General features: G+C 33.7%; 1 protein-coding gene across 2 annotated transcripts in view; it reads left to right on the forward strand.

Moving 5' to 3' along the window:
• GRIK2 (glutamate ionotropic receptor kainate type subunit 2) overlaps positions 1-17,369 on the forward strand; it is a gene marked incomplete at both ends in the record, with an annotated part of 636,473 nt that overhangs the window by 402,297 nt on the left and 216,807 nt on the right. For both annotated transcript variants that reach the window (XM_082668692.1, XM_082668693.1), the window contains one exon: positions 152-259. In XM_082668692.1, the coding sequence (XP_082524818.1) occupies positions 152-259 (108 nt within the window). The remainder of the gene's footprint in view (positions 1-151; positions 260-17,369) is intronic.

Consider the following 17,369-nt stretch of genomic DNA (forward strand, 5'->3'; position numbering starts at 1 on the left):
ACCTCCGTCATAGTTCAGAAGAGAATAAAAATGTATAGCAATGTAAATTTATGAGAAGTAACAAAAGGTAAAACATTTTGTACAAAATTGTTTTATCTTCTCATCCTTTACTAATTTATGATTTTTGTTTGTTTGTTTGTTTTCCCCATAGGCACATTGGGAAGGCCTCACAGGCAGAATAACTTTCAACAAAACCAATGGCTTACGAACAGATTTTGATTTGGATGTGATCAGCCTCAAGGAAGAAGGTCTGGAAAAGGTACTTGAGACATTCAGTTTACTTACTTTAATTATTAAATAAACATAGCCTAGTGAAGACATAAAGCAATATTTCCTGTTGTAGATACATTTCATTGACATTTAACTTTATTGAGTAACTCTAAAAATATACATCTTCAATTCGTTATATATATTGAATATAATAATTGACTATTAGGACTCAAGGATAAAGGATATCTTAAGGCAATTTAAATGTTTTTATTTTCTCGTCAGTTTTTTCTGATTCTCTGCATACAATGTGTATAATATTAATTTAAAATAATATATATAATATATTAATATAATCTTAATTAGCTGTAATATTTGATATAATAATTAGAAAATGTTTGATGTAATATGAATCTTTGTATATGCAGCTTATAATCACAGGCCTTCATAGACTTTCCTACTTAGAGCAGACCATACAGAAGGATTAAATACTGAAACATGTTTCTGCTGCTGGATCATATTCAAGAGAAATGCCTGAATTAATGTACATGAGTCAATTAGGTATGAACACAAATGCTACACATTACACTGGGTCTATCTTTCTTGATTCCATTTATAGGTATTGAGGTAAAGTACAAGAAAGGCTCATAGAATTTGGGTGTGTGTGCTTACTTTAAGAACATTTTAGTGTAAGTTTGTAATATATGCATTTAGCTGTTTTCTGATGGATTCATTGAAAGTTACAGATTAAAAAGGTATTTTGATAAGAACTTGAGAAAAAATTCTTTTTGAGATAACATCGCTTTAAAGATAGTGAGTTATGTTTCAGCTAACAATTGAACATGGAGCATCATTCATAGATGGAAACTGAAGAAGGAAATTGAATCAAAATAAGGGGTATTTTAGCCTGAGAGAAAATAGTATATATGAATGTTGATTCAAATGATGCAGGAGTGAGAAAACACATATTTTTGATATTACCAGGACAAGAAGTATATCATGGCCAACTGATGACTGAAGTTAACAGGGGTATTACCTCTTCTCATTGAGAGTTTCAGGTTGTACCCTTTGTCAAGACCATGCAAAATTAGGAATCTTTTATAATAAACTGGAACTAAAATATTCTTGAGGCTGTCACTTCCTAATTACCTTACTTCCAAGATAACAACATTAGTCTATACCCAAAATTGGAATTGATAATGGTGGAGTTTAGTCAGCTCATATGGGCTTATCTCAGTGTTTACTGGGGATGTTATTATCTTATTTTTGGAAATACCTAAGTCACTAGGATGAGCTTCGACCACTGCTTGTATTTCAACACATCAACATAAAAATGGTGATGCTCTTCATGTTACCATAGACCCAGTCCCTTGGACTCAAAGAAAATATTAGAGAAGGTTTTCCTAGGCTCTAGTGTGAATTATAATAAGATCCTGAGTATAATGGTTACCAAGTATATGTGAGGATCTACCATATCGATAAGCAAGGTATCACAATGTGAGTTATAAATGTTGACGTGACATTCATCAATATTTTGTGTTCAGACAGAATTAGGCTCAAATCCTTGTTCTGTCATTTACTATTTATAGACAAGTTTCTTAATCCTTCTAAAACACAGCATCTTCAACTGCATCCTGGGGTGGTAGCAATATCTGCCTCATTAAGCCTCCTAAGTTTTGTTCATTTTACGTTTATTTTTTCCTAAAAAGTATAGTTACCAATCCATAGATGAAAAAACAGAGTTCCTACCTTGATAGAGTTCACACTTTGGAAGATTCAATAGATGGTGATTCAGGAGGCTTAAGTTACTATTCTAGTTGTATCACAACAAGTGTGTGAACTTCATCCTTCCATCCAACTTCTCTGGGCCAAATTCCCCATCTCAAAAAAAGTAGAGTGCAAAGGGCTTCCCTCTTGGACAGGCTGAAGTGAAAATATCATGGTCTTTAAAAGAACCTGGAAATACGTTAATAGGGGTCGAGACTAGGAATTTTAACTATCCTCAATTCTATCTTTTCATGCTACTGCCTTTTCCTAGTTTTGTCTTGGTCATCTTTGACCAGCACACTTTATTTATTCATTTAATTCTCTAACAAATATGCAGTGAACTTCTATCTTGTGCCCCTATGAAGGTTTTGCTCTAGTGAAGAAAATCTGCCAATTGTAAATTGATTCATAAAATTATATTGGGTTGGCCAAAAGGTTCATTCAGTTTTTTCCATAAGATGGCTCTAGTAGCACTCAGTTGTCTTTAACTTCATTCGAAATAATTTTTTTAGACTGTATGTGACAGCTGTCATATCAGCATGCATTTAAAAAAAGATATCAAAATTGGTGAATTTTTGTGTAGCCATTTTAATATTGAAGATGGAAGAAAAACAGCAACATTTTCAGCATATTATGCTTTATTATTTCAAGAAAGGTAAAAACCCAACTGAAATGCAAAAAAAAAGATTGTGCAGTATATGGAGAAGGTGCTGTGACTGATTGAACGTGTCAAAAGTGGTTTGCAGAGTTTCGTGCTAGAGATTTCTCACTGGATGATACTCCATGGTCTGGTGGACCAGTTGAAGTTGATAGCAATGAAATCAAGGCATTAACTGAGAACAATCAATGTTATACCACGCAGGAGATAGCCGACATACTCAAAATATCCAAATTAAGGGTTGAAAAGCATTTACACTAGTTTGGTTATGTGAAGCGCTTTGATGTTTGGGTCCACGTAAGTTAAGCAGAAAAAACCTTCTTGACCGTATTTCCACATGTGATTCTCTACTTAAACATGATGAAAACGTTCCATTTTTCAAACAAATTGTGATGGGCAGTGGCAAGTAGATACTGTACAATAATGTGGAATGGAAGAGATTGTGGGGCAAGTGAAATTAACCTCCATCAACCATACCAAAGGCCGGTCTTCATCCAAAGAAGGTGATGTTGTGTATATGGTGGGATTGGAAGGGAGTCCTTTATTATGAGCTCCTTCCAGAAAACCAAACAACTAATTCCAACAAGTACTGCTCCCAGTTAGACCAACTGAAAGCAGCACTCAACGAAGAGTGTCCAGAATTAGTCAACAGAAAACTCATAATCTTCCATCAGGATAACGTACGACTGCATGTTTATTTGATGACCAGGCAAAAACTGTTACAGCTTGGCTGGGAAGTTCTGATTCATCCGCCATATTCATCAGACATTGCACCTTCGGAGTTCCATTTATTTAGGACTTTACAATATTCTCTTAATGGAAAAAATTTCAATTCCCTGGAAGACTGTAAAAGGCTCCTGGAACAGTTCTTTGCTCAAAAAGATAAAAAGTTTTGGGAACATGGAATTATGAAGTTGCCTGAAAAATGGCAGAAGGTAGTGGAACAAAAGGGTGAATACATTGTTGAATAAAGTTCTTGGTGAAAATGAAAAATGTGTCTTTTATTTTTACTTAAAAAACCAAAGACACTTTTTGGCCAACCCAGTAATACAGTATTGGGCAGTGAAATGTGCTAAAAAGAAAGATCTCTTGCTTGTATGTCATTAAAATGATGTATTTTGAATCATTTTCTGAAATGTGAATCTTAGGATTGAAACAGTTAATAGGAGGAAAATCCAGACTTCTGATGTTTGTAACTGTGGAGCAGATAAACCAGGAAGGAGCAGGTATATTTCTGACAAACAGAGAAGTAGAACATATTCAGGGAACTGAGCTTGGAGTTAAAATGCTACTCTGGACACAGTTTTCCACTTAGATAGGGTTCATAGATCAAAGTGAATTCTTTCTCCTTTATCTCGACGGAGATCTTGGTTAGAACCCAGCCCAGTTAGCCATGGTCTAAGAAGGGTCACCAGTACCGCACACACAACCAACCACATCTGGTTTGTTTGTTTGTTTGTTTAATTGGAGCAAGGAATAACAAATTTATCCAAAAAAACGGCAGTCTGAGAAGACAGTGGACTTGTGTCCCAAAGAACCATCTTGCCTGAGTTAGAATTTAGGCTTCTTTTATACTAAAAGGGAAGGGAGTAAAGTCAAACATTTCCTGGTTCCGGTCAGCCTCCAGAGGGGATGTGTTAATTTCTTCCTTCCTGCAGTTATTCACAGGTGGCAGGTCTAAGGAGGGTCACCAATACTGCATACACAACCAACCACACCTGTCCAGACAAGCTCTTGGGCCATGGCAGTGCCTTCTCTAAAGCAAAAGAAGGAGAATAAGGGGATAAAACAGTAGGCAACTTTGTCTACCTCAGGCAATAATAGGACAATTTCTTTCTTTAAGATCCTGGTATTGAAACTACTAACAATAGGAAAAGGAAAACAGAATAAGTGATTTTCGCAGCTTGAATTTTTCTGGTCAGTTCAAAGACCGTATTGTATATTCCACTTTCAAAATATGTTTAGAATCCATCCATTTCTCCCTAAATCCATTGCTACAATCATGGCCAGGCGAACCTTCCCCGGACACATACACTGGAGCCCCAACAAGTCTCTGTTCTACTCCTCCTTGTAATCCATTCGCCAAATCATAGCAGCCAATGGATGTCTTTAAAAGCAAAATGATCCATGTCATTTCTCTAATTTAACTCATCCCTTTATTTCCATTGTATTTTGATTAAGATCCAAACATGATTTACAATGAATTCCCTACCTCTCCCACTCAACTCTCACCATCTTCTCAGGTGTTTTCTATGCTCCAGCTATACTGGCTGTTTCTCATTTCCTCACAAGGTCAAGACTTTCTATTACTTTGGCAGTAGAGTTTTCCCAGTCTGGAATACCCATTCCTATCACCTTTGCCTGGCTAACTTCTTACTCATCCTGGGGGTTGCAGCTTACATTTACTTCCTTAGATAGGTATTCCCTAAGCCTAATCAAATTTAAGTTTCTCATAGTATCCTCTACTTTTTCTTCCTGACACTGTCTATAATTGTGTATTTACATACTTTTTTTTTTTTTAAGGCTGCGTCCCTAGCCAGAATACACATCCTATTAGGTGCAGAAAAATGTGTCTCTTTTCTCACTATTTACATATTCAAGGCCTAGCAAAGTGTCTGGCACAAAGTACATCCTCATGAAATGTTTATTGACTGTTGAACAAATGAAGGATCTCTATGAGAATCATAAGAGATACTTCACATAGAATACTTACTCAGGTGTCTGGTGCAGAGTTATTTTCCAATAGCAGAGCTTTTTTTCCCCCACTTTTTTCAGCTTTGCTCCATACTTACAAAGTGGGAAGAGAAATCCAATAGTCAGACAATCAGCGGGCTGGGGTAGTGGGTCAAGAATTCAAGAGGTGAAGGATCTTATAGCACAGGAGAAAGCAGCACTGAAGTCTGAGCTTATAAGGATGCACCAATGGCATCTCTGGTCTTCTACATAGTGCAGTTGAATACTTTCTGACACTTCATTACATCGATGAGTAAAAATAAATATTCTATTTATAAATTTTCCTTTTTTTATTGTAAGTTTATGTGTGGAAGTAAACGAAGACCACTTGGATGAGAACAAACAGAAGTTGTTATTCAGAGCTTACTATAGCAAGGGAGCAACTTATATTTGGCAGATTCAAGGGCAGGCAAGGGAGTGGACAAGCTTTATTTGGGAAAGCGTCAGGTGTGCTCTGATTGGAGATTGTTGGCATGAGAAAACTGGAGGTGGGCTAACAAGAAGCAAGGTATCTTGGGTGATTGGTTTGGTGAGTTTCTCTGGTTGCTTCTGAGTTGGAAGAGAGGGGGAAAAAAAGGAAACTGCAAGTTATTGAACAAATCTTGACCATTCTGGGCAGATTGCTGCAGAGGTTGTGGTTTGGCTTCCCAGGATGCTTGCTTCAGAGGATCTGGTTAAAGTCCTATTGTCGTACATGGTCTGACTGTTATCTATTTGTGTATTCAGTCTGTCAGTGGAACTTGGAAGAAGAAGGAGAAATAGCAAAAAGAAAAACGGCCAAGGAAAATGGACATAATTGACATGAGGAAATAAAAAATGTCTTCATAACTGAAAATAAAATTAATATTTTTAGGGTTTTTTTAATATAATATTTAACTGGGATATGATTTACCATTGGAAATGGCTTAACTTACTTACCTAGTCTTCTGAGGCTTAGCTATGTTTTAGGAAAGACCAGCTTCAGATGGAACAAAAGCATGACTAATGGCAAAAGATATTAAGAAATATTCAGAAGGTTCTTAGAATATTACTTCAAAAAGATTCTGTTTAGAGCAAAAATAGTTGGAAGGGTTTCACACAAAATAGGTTTGAACTGAGTTGATGACACTACATGAAAATGGTGCATTTCCATTGCAAGCTGAGCTATCTAAAGGCCATTAAAAAAAAAAAACTTAGACTTTGAAAAGAATTCCTTCTAAGAAACTATAATGCAATAATAAAATTGCTTAATCCTACCATATTATTGAATTTTATTATTGAATGTCCATTGTGACAACTATGTACATCATGTGCTTTCCAAGAAAAAAAAATCAGTCTCTTGCTATTATACTTTATTGATTGTTCAAATGGATTTTTATTATACTAGAGAATATTTTCTTCTAAATAGAAATGTTAAACTAAAATCATACCTGTGTACCTCTCTTGCCCTTTCTGTAGCATCAGAATTTGTTATCTGTTCTCATTATTTTGCTGATAGTCTCTTAAAATGTGATATTTATATTAAAATAGAACTTGGAGAATAGAATGTTCTGTCTCCTCAGTGGAAAGGCCTAATAAATCCTTATTGAAATTGGCTTTTATGGTAATATTATATTAATTTAGAAAAAAACATAAAGATCAAACTAATACATTTATCTGGCCAGAAATGGTGCTAAGGGTCCTGGAATTGTATAGGCCTGTGAACAGTCATGCCATGTGTTTGCCTCAGCGTGCTTTTATAATAAAATCAGGTTCTAACTTGTGCATCTTTAGGGAAAATCTTGGAAAAGAAAACTGGCTATAAAAAGCCATCTTATGTAATATATGTTTGCCAATTTCTACAAAATTAAGTATTTATATAAATAATATAAATCAAAATAATCCATATTTGCAAACCTTTAAAAAGTTTAAATTTGTTATATTTTACTTTCAAGTGGAGCTTCATTTCAACTTTTAAAATCTGTGTTTTCTGAATATTCACTGCTTGCATTTTTACCCACCAGTAGAGAAACTGCTATCAGCAATCCATAGGCTTCCCACTGAAAACTCAAATATTTTGATAATATATGGAGAGAGTGAGAATTAGTAGTGAAACCATGCCTGCCTGAGTTTACAGGCATATATGTTCCAGGAACAGAACATGTTTCAAAGTGCTTTTTGAAGATTTTTTTTTTGGTAGAATATATATATATATATTTTAAAAAGTGGTAATTTCTGTAGAAAATTTTACTATTGCGCTTTCTCTTGCCAGTAAAATCCTATAGTCATTAGCTCCCTGTGAAAAAGGTGTCTGAATGGAATTTACAGTCTTCCAAATTTATCTAAATCTGAAAATCCACACTAGATAAGTGAGACTTTTTTTTTTTTATCTGTAGAAACCTAATGCATAGCAGCTTTTTTATCTTTCTCTCTTTGATGGCATTTGATACATATATTTTGGTCCCCATGGCAACAATGACCCCCAACTTTCCTAGGAACTGAGATTTCTTTGGCCTCTCTGTAGGAAAGCAATGCTAATGGTGATGTTGACCAGTAATCTTTAAGCCAGTGGGAAATGTGTTGTTTGCTTCTTAAAAAGCAAAACTGGATCCCAGGCAGGACCCAAACTTAGTGTCTTTTTTTAGAGATGTTAACCATTTAATTTGTCCAACTCTTATAAAGAATCATTACATGCCCTATTTCACAACTGTACTGACATTTTTTTGGTTTGTGTCAGTATATTTATAGTTATTATTTTGCTTGATAACTTTCAGGTTGGTAAAATATTTAAGAAGACTCTGTATGATGTTTATGTTTAAAAATCAATAGGATTGGGCTTCCCTGGTGGCGCAGTGGTTGGGAGTCCGCCTGCCAATGCAGGGGACGCGGGTTCGCGCCCCGGTACGGGAGGATCCCACATGCCGCGGAGCGGCTGGACCCGTGAGCCATGGCCGCTGAGCCTGCGCGTCCGGAGCCTGTGCTCCGCAACGGGAGAGGCCCGCGTACCGCAAAAAAAAAAAAAAAAAAAAAAAAAAAAATCAATAGGATTGCCTTACTTGAGGGCGCACACTTTCTTATTTTGGTCCATCAGAGAATATCAAATATTGATATTTTTCTTTCAATTACTGAATTTGAATTAAACATGTATACTAAATGTAATTGTAATACATTGGTTTTATTTCAAATAAATCAATGAACTACATTTTCATCCTTGCAAAAAACGGCCCTTAAATTTAATATTGTCATGTTATTATATTTGAGAACAGTTAACTCATTGATTCAAATTTTATTTTAAAAATCAGAACTACCACCTGTCTCTTAACTCTTTATGTTTAAGGTTGACTTTGCCCTAAACAAAAATAAAAATCTTAGGGGTGAAAAATCTATGTTTAGATTAGTCATCCCTTTCTGTAAGATCATTATATTGTATACTTATTCATTTATTGCTTTCACATTAATGCTGTAGTTCTCAAATGGTGAAATTCCAGAACCCATGTTAACTAGTTAATAGACAGTTTTAGAAAAGTTGTTAACTGAAGGTTTCTTTGTGCTGTACTCATAGGCCAAATCACTTCTGTATGAAAAAGACTCAGTTCCCAGGTAATTATTCTTTACTCTGATTTCTCCCTCTCAGGGAGCACATAGGCATTTCTAGGAAATGTTTCATGTTTATTGTTGAGAGATCAGATGACAATTCTTTCTGAAGTGATCTCCTGTTAATACTTAACCCAATGGAAGTACAATACTATTCATTGTTATTAGACAGTAATGTAAGTAACTATCTGTACTTTCCATTTAAAAATTTAACACAGGAAGGGGTGAAGTAAATGAGGTCAAAAAGTCTCTAATTTACCTGCAACACTTAGTAAGAAAACTACTATGTTGAAAAAACTCTGTCCTCACTACTCATGTTCCATATAGACTTGAGAAACCTGAGTTTGCAAATTATCCAGAAAGAATGGTTACACTAGTTAACCGAGAAACATGCAGTTCACCAAAGTATATTCAGTCAATTGGAGAGAATATTTATCTTCCAAATGTAAATTAGCATTTAATACCAGCACTTTCCTTATGCTTTTTAAATTCTCAATACCCTCAAACAGTACTATCAGGAATGCCTTTTCTTCTCAAAGAAATAGTAAATACAATGCAAGGCAAACTGTATGGGTCATGTGGTTGTAGGCAGCTAATTATTGGGAAGTTTTTTTTTATTGAGGTATAGTTGATGTACAATATTATATAAGTTACAGGTGTACAGTATAGTGATTCACAATTTTTAAAGGTTATACTCCATTTTTAGTTATTATAAAATATTGGCTATATTCCCTGTGTTGTACAATATATCTTTGTAGATTATTTTATACATAATGTTTTGTACCTCTTAATCTCCTACCCCTATATTGCCCCTCTCTCCTTCCCTCTCCCCACTGGCAACCACTAATTTGTTCTCTATTAGTCTATTTCTTTTTTGTTATATTCAGTGGTTTGTAATATTTTTTTAGATTCCACATGTGATGTCATACATTATTTGTCTCTCTCTGTCTGACTTATTTCACTTAGCATAATATCCTCCAAATCTGTGTATGTTGCTGCAAATGTCAAAATTTCACTCTTTTTTATGGCTGAGTAGTATTCCTTTATATATACACCATATCTTCTTTATCCATTCATCTGTTGGTGGACACTTAGGATGCTTTCATATCTTGGCAATTGTAAATACTGCTTCTATGAACATCAGGGTGCATGTATCTTTTCAAAATAGTGTTTTTGTTTTTTTTGTTTTTGAGTATGTACCCAGGAGTTGAATTGCTGGGTCATATGGTAGTTCTATTTTTAGCTTTTTGAGAACCTTCAATACTGTTTTCCAAAGTGGCTGTACCAATTTACAATAGTTCCTTGGTATACAAGGGTTCCCTTTTCTCCACATTCTCACCATCATTTGCTCTTTGTGTTCTTTCTGATGATAGCAATTCTGACAGGTGTGAAGTGATATCTCATTGTGGTTTTGATTTACATTTCCCTGATGATTGGTGATGTTGAACATCTTTTCATGTGCCTGTTGGCCATCTGCATTTCCTCTTTACAAAAATGTATATTCAGTTCTTCTGCCCATTTTTTCATGGAGTTGTTTAGTTTTTTTGCTGTTGAGTTATATGAGCTATTTATATATGTTGAATATATATTAACCCTTTATCGGTCATATCATTTGAAAATATTTTCTCCCATTTAGTAGGTTGTCTTTTTGTTTTGTTGATTGTTTTGTTTCCTTTGCTGTGCAAATGATTTTAAGTTTAGGTCCCATTTGTTTATTTTTGATTTTTCTCCTTTGTTTTAGCAGAGGGATCCAAAAAATATTGCTATGATTTATGTCAAAGAGTGTTCTGCCTATGTTTTTCTCTAGGAGTTTTATGGTTTCTGGTCTTACGTTTAGGTCTTTAATCCATTTTGAGTTTATTTTTGTATAGGGTGTTAGATGGAGACTCTACATTATGCTAACACTGTTTTACAATGTACAGTGTGGTTTCTCATGATCACCACACAGGCCTTCTTTGGAAAAGTACCACTTATGTTCTTTGTTCAAGACAGATGAATTTGTCTAAAATTAAGTCAAAACAGTGTATAATCAGAGAATTCATTTTCCTTTTTCCATTACTCTATAATGAAAAACTGTATTGCTTTTTTTTCATTCTCCAACATCCATGGTTATATTGTTAGTAAATGGCAATAAGACAGTGTAAATAGAATTTTGATAGATCCTATTGTGCCAGTTGGTTTTTAGTGGGGAAATTATTTCTTAACTTTAAATGAGATTGACTTTATATATAACTAATATTTTACACTTAGCTGGGAATGTTTATTTTGTTCCTACCTGAGAAAGTTTTTGATATACTTGTCAAACAAATTATTATTGCACATTCCACAGAGCATAAAAAATGTCTCACTGATTCTGCTTACAAGAAGCAGTGCTAACTTACATGTTTAGAAGAAATTATAAAATGCTAATTACAGATGAGACAAGCAATTATGTAGCTCAGGAGAGGAAAGAAAAACATTCTTTGGACATAAAGGAGTAATATGAGATACGAAACAAAGGAAATTTATACTGAGAAAAACTGTCAAAAACAAAGAAAAATAAATAAAGCATCAACTAACTAATGAGATACTCAGATAAATAATTTTAAAATCATTCAGAAAACAAATGTTTTTTCTACATTAAAAAATAAAACAAAGCGACCAAAGAGAAAACATATTTTACCAAATGAAATTATATGAAGAATTTTTAAAAAAATCCTGAGAGGTATAAAATGTAAAGCATAAAATACATAAAATTCTTACAAATGTTTATATTAACATATATAAAATGTAGCTTAGGAAAAATTCAAATAAGTAGCAAAGATATGTGACCTATTACTCCCAAAGTTAAATATGATATTAAGGTAGAACTTGAACAGAGCATGAGGAACAAAACATGAAAAACAAAATACGTAAATATGAAAGAATAGACACAGTATACATTCAATATTTGCTGAGTGAATGAATGAATGAATAGGTGTGGAAAGTTAACAACCTAAAAAATCTGAAAGTCTTCATTATGTAGTAATTCACTCATTTATTCCATTTAGTCATTTATTCAATAAATATTCATTGGGTATTTATTATCTAAATTTCAAAGTTGTGACATCCTCCTTGAAGGTACTTAAAGTTTAACACAAGAAGATATGATACATAAAAATGAAATATAATTTTAATTCAAAGTAAAACATAAATGGAATTTCTGAGACAAAGAGGACCAGTATATTCAGAACCCTCACACAGAAAACCCCTAGTATGTCCTGTATTCAAAGGCCTTAGGATAAAAGGATGAGTAAACCAGCCTGTAGCCTCAGGGGATTTAAGTTTTAACTAGAGAGTGATTAAAAAAAGAATTACAATTAAAATGTAATGTGATACTCCTGTGTTGGGGGCATACATAAGTTGTTCTGTCCATTGCTACACAGAAGAGGGAACTGCTTTTCCCAATGTTTCTATCAGTGATGAAGATACATATGTAAGGTAGTGAAAGAGGGAAAACATCCATTTAAAGAGTATAACATTTATTGGGCTTCCCTGGTGGCGCAGTAGTTAGTACGACTGCCGATGCACGAGACACGGGTTCGTGACCCGGTCCAGGAAGATCCCACATGCCGCGGAGCGGCTGGGCCCGTGAGCCATGGCCGCTGAGCCTGCGCGTCCGGAGCCTGTGCTCCGCAACGGGAGAGGCCACAACAGTGAGAGGCCCGCGTACCGCAAAATAAATAAATAAAAGAGTATAACATTTATAGAAAACATGACCACATGAATAGTTTAGGAAAATTGTAAATGCAATAAAATTCACCTTCAGAAAATGGAGAAATGCCTTATATTTCTGGCAAACATAATGAAAACAGAATTACAGTCTCTATCTCTATGTCTCTCTCTCTCTCTCTCTCTCTCTCTCCTGATTGAGATTTAAAACTTCCAAATAGAGAATACTAGAAGCTTTCAATAAAAAAATATTTTCCAAAAAAGAAACAAATATTGGACTGCCCTCAGTCTCTTTAGTAACATTAAATAATAGAAAACATGACTAAAACAGAGCTCTTGAAGGAAGAAGGCTATGACACAATATGTCTTTATTTAGTCAAGTTTTCTTTGTACAGGAACATGACAAAAATATTTTCAAATCTACAGATAGAAGCATGTCACATAGTTATCCTTTACAAATAAATTGTCTTCTATAAGAACAATGATAAATGAAAGCAAATACTCAAAAAGAGGAAACTGGCTGGAAATCCTAGTAAACAGTAAAAGTAGTTAAAGCGTACAGAGAGAAGTTTTTGAATAATAGTTTTAAAGATTATATTAAAAATTACATTTGTTTTCCTTGGAAAAGAGATGATCTATAATATGTCAAGCAAAAGAAAATGAGAGGCAGTGTCCACAACCCCAAATTAAATTAACTAAAACTATGGATCAGTATGTGTAGTAGCAGAATGAACCAAAGTAGTGAATTTTCATAGAATAGATGTCATTTTAATTTTTATGATTCAATATTGATTTTATGATGTGATTGTAAAAGTTTAAACAAAAGTTGACCATACCCCTTTAGTAGACTGAAAACTTTGTTATCTCACAAATTACCACAGGGAAAACTGTCTACCAAAATATCCAGAGGTAGAAAAGAAATAGTGAAAACCAGATAATATGAAAGGAACAAGGTTAAAAATAAGATCCAGAGAGAAAAAAGATAGAACATTAAAAACATTCATGATGAGCTGCTTATAAAGAAACCCATAAAATGAGAAGTATGTTGAAAGTATAATTAGAGATAATTATTTATCAGCAAATGCAAATATACAAATAAGGTAAGCATGATTAATACTAGGTCCTGGAAATTTAGGTGAAAAGAATTACTTAGAATAAAAAGTTATTTTTATGTGATAAAACATACTATCTAGAAATAAAGGCAACAGTCATAAACCATTATAGTATCATTCAGTTATGTAAGTCAAACTATTAAAAGTAGAAGATGAATTGTTAGGAAGTTGTATTGTACCATGAACTGTCAGGAGGATGATAACAAACACAACAATAGTTTTGGAAAGTTATATGACAACATGTACTAATAATCCTAATAATTCATATTATTTGGGCTCAGTAATTCCAATTCTAGGAATTTGTTTTTAAAATAATAAAAGACATGGGCAAATATTTGTAAATAACTCTGTTTACTAAAGCCTTGTTTTTAACAATGATAGTTAAATTGTGATATGTTTATATGATGTTCATATTATACAATCATTCAAATTATGAATTTGATTAATTTTAATGCCAGAAGAAAATGCTCAAAATAGTATAGAAATAGGATGTATTTAATAATTTATATAATACTTGTAGCACACTTATAAACACCTTGCATTGACTTCTTTTTCATTTAATCCTCACAACAGCTCTGTGAGGTAGATAATGTTATTCCCCCATTTATAAATGAGGAAATTGAGGCACAGAGAAGTAATGTGCCCCAGTCCCCTGGTGGTAAGTGGAGGAGATGTAATGGGATTCAGGTAGTCTGACACCCCCTTCAGAATCTGGGTCATTAACTACAAGGCTATGATGGAAATTATGCAAGGAACATACATGTAAAGATAAAAGACTTGAAGGAAATACACTAAGCTTTATTAGCTATGATTGACATGGGTATGTATGTAGGTTCAAGGTTTAAATTGATGTTCTCTTTTATATTTTTTGTGTGTTTTATAATTTGACAACAATAAATATACATTCCTGTTTTGAAGAAGAGCAAATTTATTTTCAGAACGATTCAGAATATAAAATAAGAAAAATGAATAATACCATAATTTTCTATAGTTCTTTGTGGTTTTTGAAGTACTTTCAAATTCCTTATCTAACTCGATGCTTATAATTAAAGTGACCTTATGATTTAGTATCCAAACCATGACATTTTTAATTGTACAAGGGGGTTGCTATTAATATTTACACCAAGAAGATAACCATAAAGTTGAAGTATCCAAGTCAGCCAAGATATAGACTCAGTCTATCTAAAATACCGCTGTGAGGTCAAGAGTACTTTATTAAATTTTGGAACTGAGAAAAAATAAATGACTTGATTAAATCATATAATGAGAAAAATCATGGTTCCAAACATAGATTAAAAGAAAGAAGATTGTCTTAACTTAATCAATGGCTCTCGTGATTAAAACAAAACAAAACAATAAACCCGACTGATGAAAAGTTCTTCAATCAGTAGAAAATTTTGAATTATACAGTCCTAACAGATTTTAAATCTGGGAATCATACAAAATTTTATTTGATTTAAAATGTTATGCCATTGAAATTTCTGAAACTTCATAATATTCTGCTCAGAAACCTGAGATTTATAAAAAGGGATACCTAATATTTGTGATTATAGGTAATTATGGATTCATGAGCCAGAACCCTTTCATCCCAATAGTACTAGAAAAGCAACTGACAAGAGAATGAAACTAGATAAGTATGTTTAGAAGAATGAACATTCAGCTAAATTATTTTTTATAAAAGTAATCATGGAGGATGATGTAAGTGAAATGGGCAATGTTTTGTATTAGTGATTTGATTAGAAAGTTGAAAAACTTACTGGTCAAGCTTGAGGGTGTCATTTGGCAGATGACAGTGGGCAAATGATGCTTGCCAGTGCTTTGGCTGGTAGAATTACATGTCTGAAAGAAATCTAACTATTTAACCAATAGTGAAAAAAAGGGAAATAAAATCTAAAGGACAAATGCATAATAGGTATTAATTATAGATCAGGGGCAGAAAAATGGCAGTGACTGCAAAATACAATCTGCAGATGTCTTGTTTAGCCAACAGAGGAGATTTTTTTTTTAATGATTTTGAATTTGAAACAATTTAAGCAGGTCAGGCAGGCATTCTAGGTTTGATATCCCTTCTGTCCTCCACCCAGGTTCCCAGCAGGGCCTCTTCTAACTCTGGTGATGCCTTGCTGGGAACTTGAAAAAAGTACCTGCTCTGGGAACATGCAGCCCAAGGCACACAGCAGAGCGGGTTGGGATTGTGGCCCCTCTTGCTCTTCTGCCTTGAGATTTTTGTGAGAGTTAAAAACTTCACTCCCTAGCCTGGAAATTCTTACTACTGGCTTATGCCCTTTCACGTCACACATTGATGCTACCTGTCTGGCCCTTGAAAACTTTCCATTATTGACCCTAAATTATAATTAGTCTCTGTCTTTATGACATCATGGTAGTCTCAGTCTAAAGTAATTTAAAAGATCAGTAGGTAATTTACTTTGGAAAGAATGCTGAATCAAGATTTTTTTTCTTTTTTTTCCCTTACTGTATTATTTAACTTTTTTTCTTTACTGACACAAACATTAGGAATATATAGTTTTTCACGGTAAGAGGAAAATTAAGTAAATATGAGAAAATATGGCAAGAGGTTCTTTTTTAAACATCACTAGAAACATTTATATTGAATTCCTAGTATAGTCAAATAAGTTCTTGAAAAAGAACACTGAGATTTACTTCTATGTACAACTATTAGAATGACATATCTATTCTTATGAAGAACAGAAGTTATTAACATTTCTACTTTTGTGCTTCTCCAATTAAATGGAGATAGATATCTTAAAAAGTTACTCAGAAAGCTATGCAAATGAAGAGATCAAAAAGAGTATGTATGATAAAATATAAAGAAAATAAAAAGATCATAACATTTAATTTGGATTTATGCTGATGAGACCCTTGTTAGCATATTTAGGTAGACCAGAGTAAATGTTACCTGCTAAATCAATGTCACGTTAAAGATAATTTAATTTACAAACAGTTCCCAACTTATGATTTTTCAACTTTACAATGGTGATGGTGCAAAAATGATACATATTCAGTAGAGACTGTATTTTTAATTTTGAATTCTGATCTTTTTTTTCTGAGCAAGTGATATGTAGTACGATAATTTCTTGTGATGCTGGCAGTGCAGTGAGCCCCAACTCCCAGTCAGCCACTCCATCACCAGGGTAAACAACTAATACACTTACAACCATCCTGTTGTACATATAACCAGCATGTTTTTCATTGTAGTTCAGTATAGTATTCTATAAGTTACATGAGATATTCAACATTTTATTATAAAACAGGCTTTGTGTTAGATGATTTTGACTACAACTGTAGACTAATGGAAGTGTTTTGAGCACGTTTAAAGTAGGCTGGGCTAATCTATGATGTTTGGTAGGTTGGTGTACTAAATGCATTTCTGATTTAACAATGTTTTCAACTTATGATGGGTTCATCCATAAGTTGAGGAAGATCTGTATGTACAAAACTTTACTTTAAAAAGAAATTGATAATTTATAGCTTCATTTGAGGAAAACAAGTTGGGTAATTGGCTAGGGGCATACGTAAGACAGATTTCACTACTGATGACTCCCAGGTTTGAGAGGGTGAGGAAAAGTAATGCTGACTAAGAAATACTGGCTCTGCGTCTCCTTTTGTTTCTGTTTTCCTTTACTGGTCAC

Source organism: Grampus griseus, assembly GCF_964374135.1.
Source record: "Grampus griseus genome assembly, chromosome: 13".
Taxonomy (NCBI): Eukaryota; Metazoa; Chordata; class Mammalia; order Artiodactyla; family Delphinidae; genus Grampus; species Grampus griseus.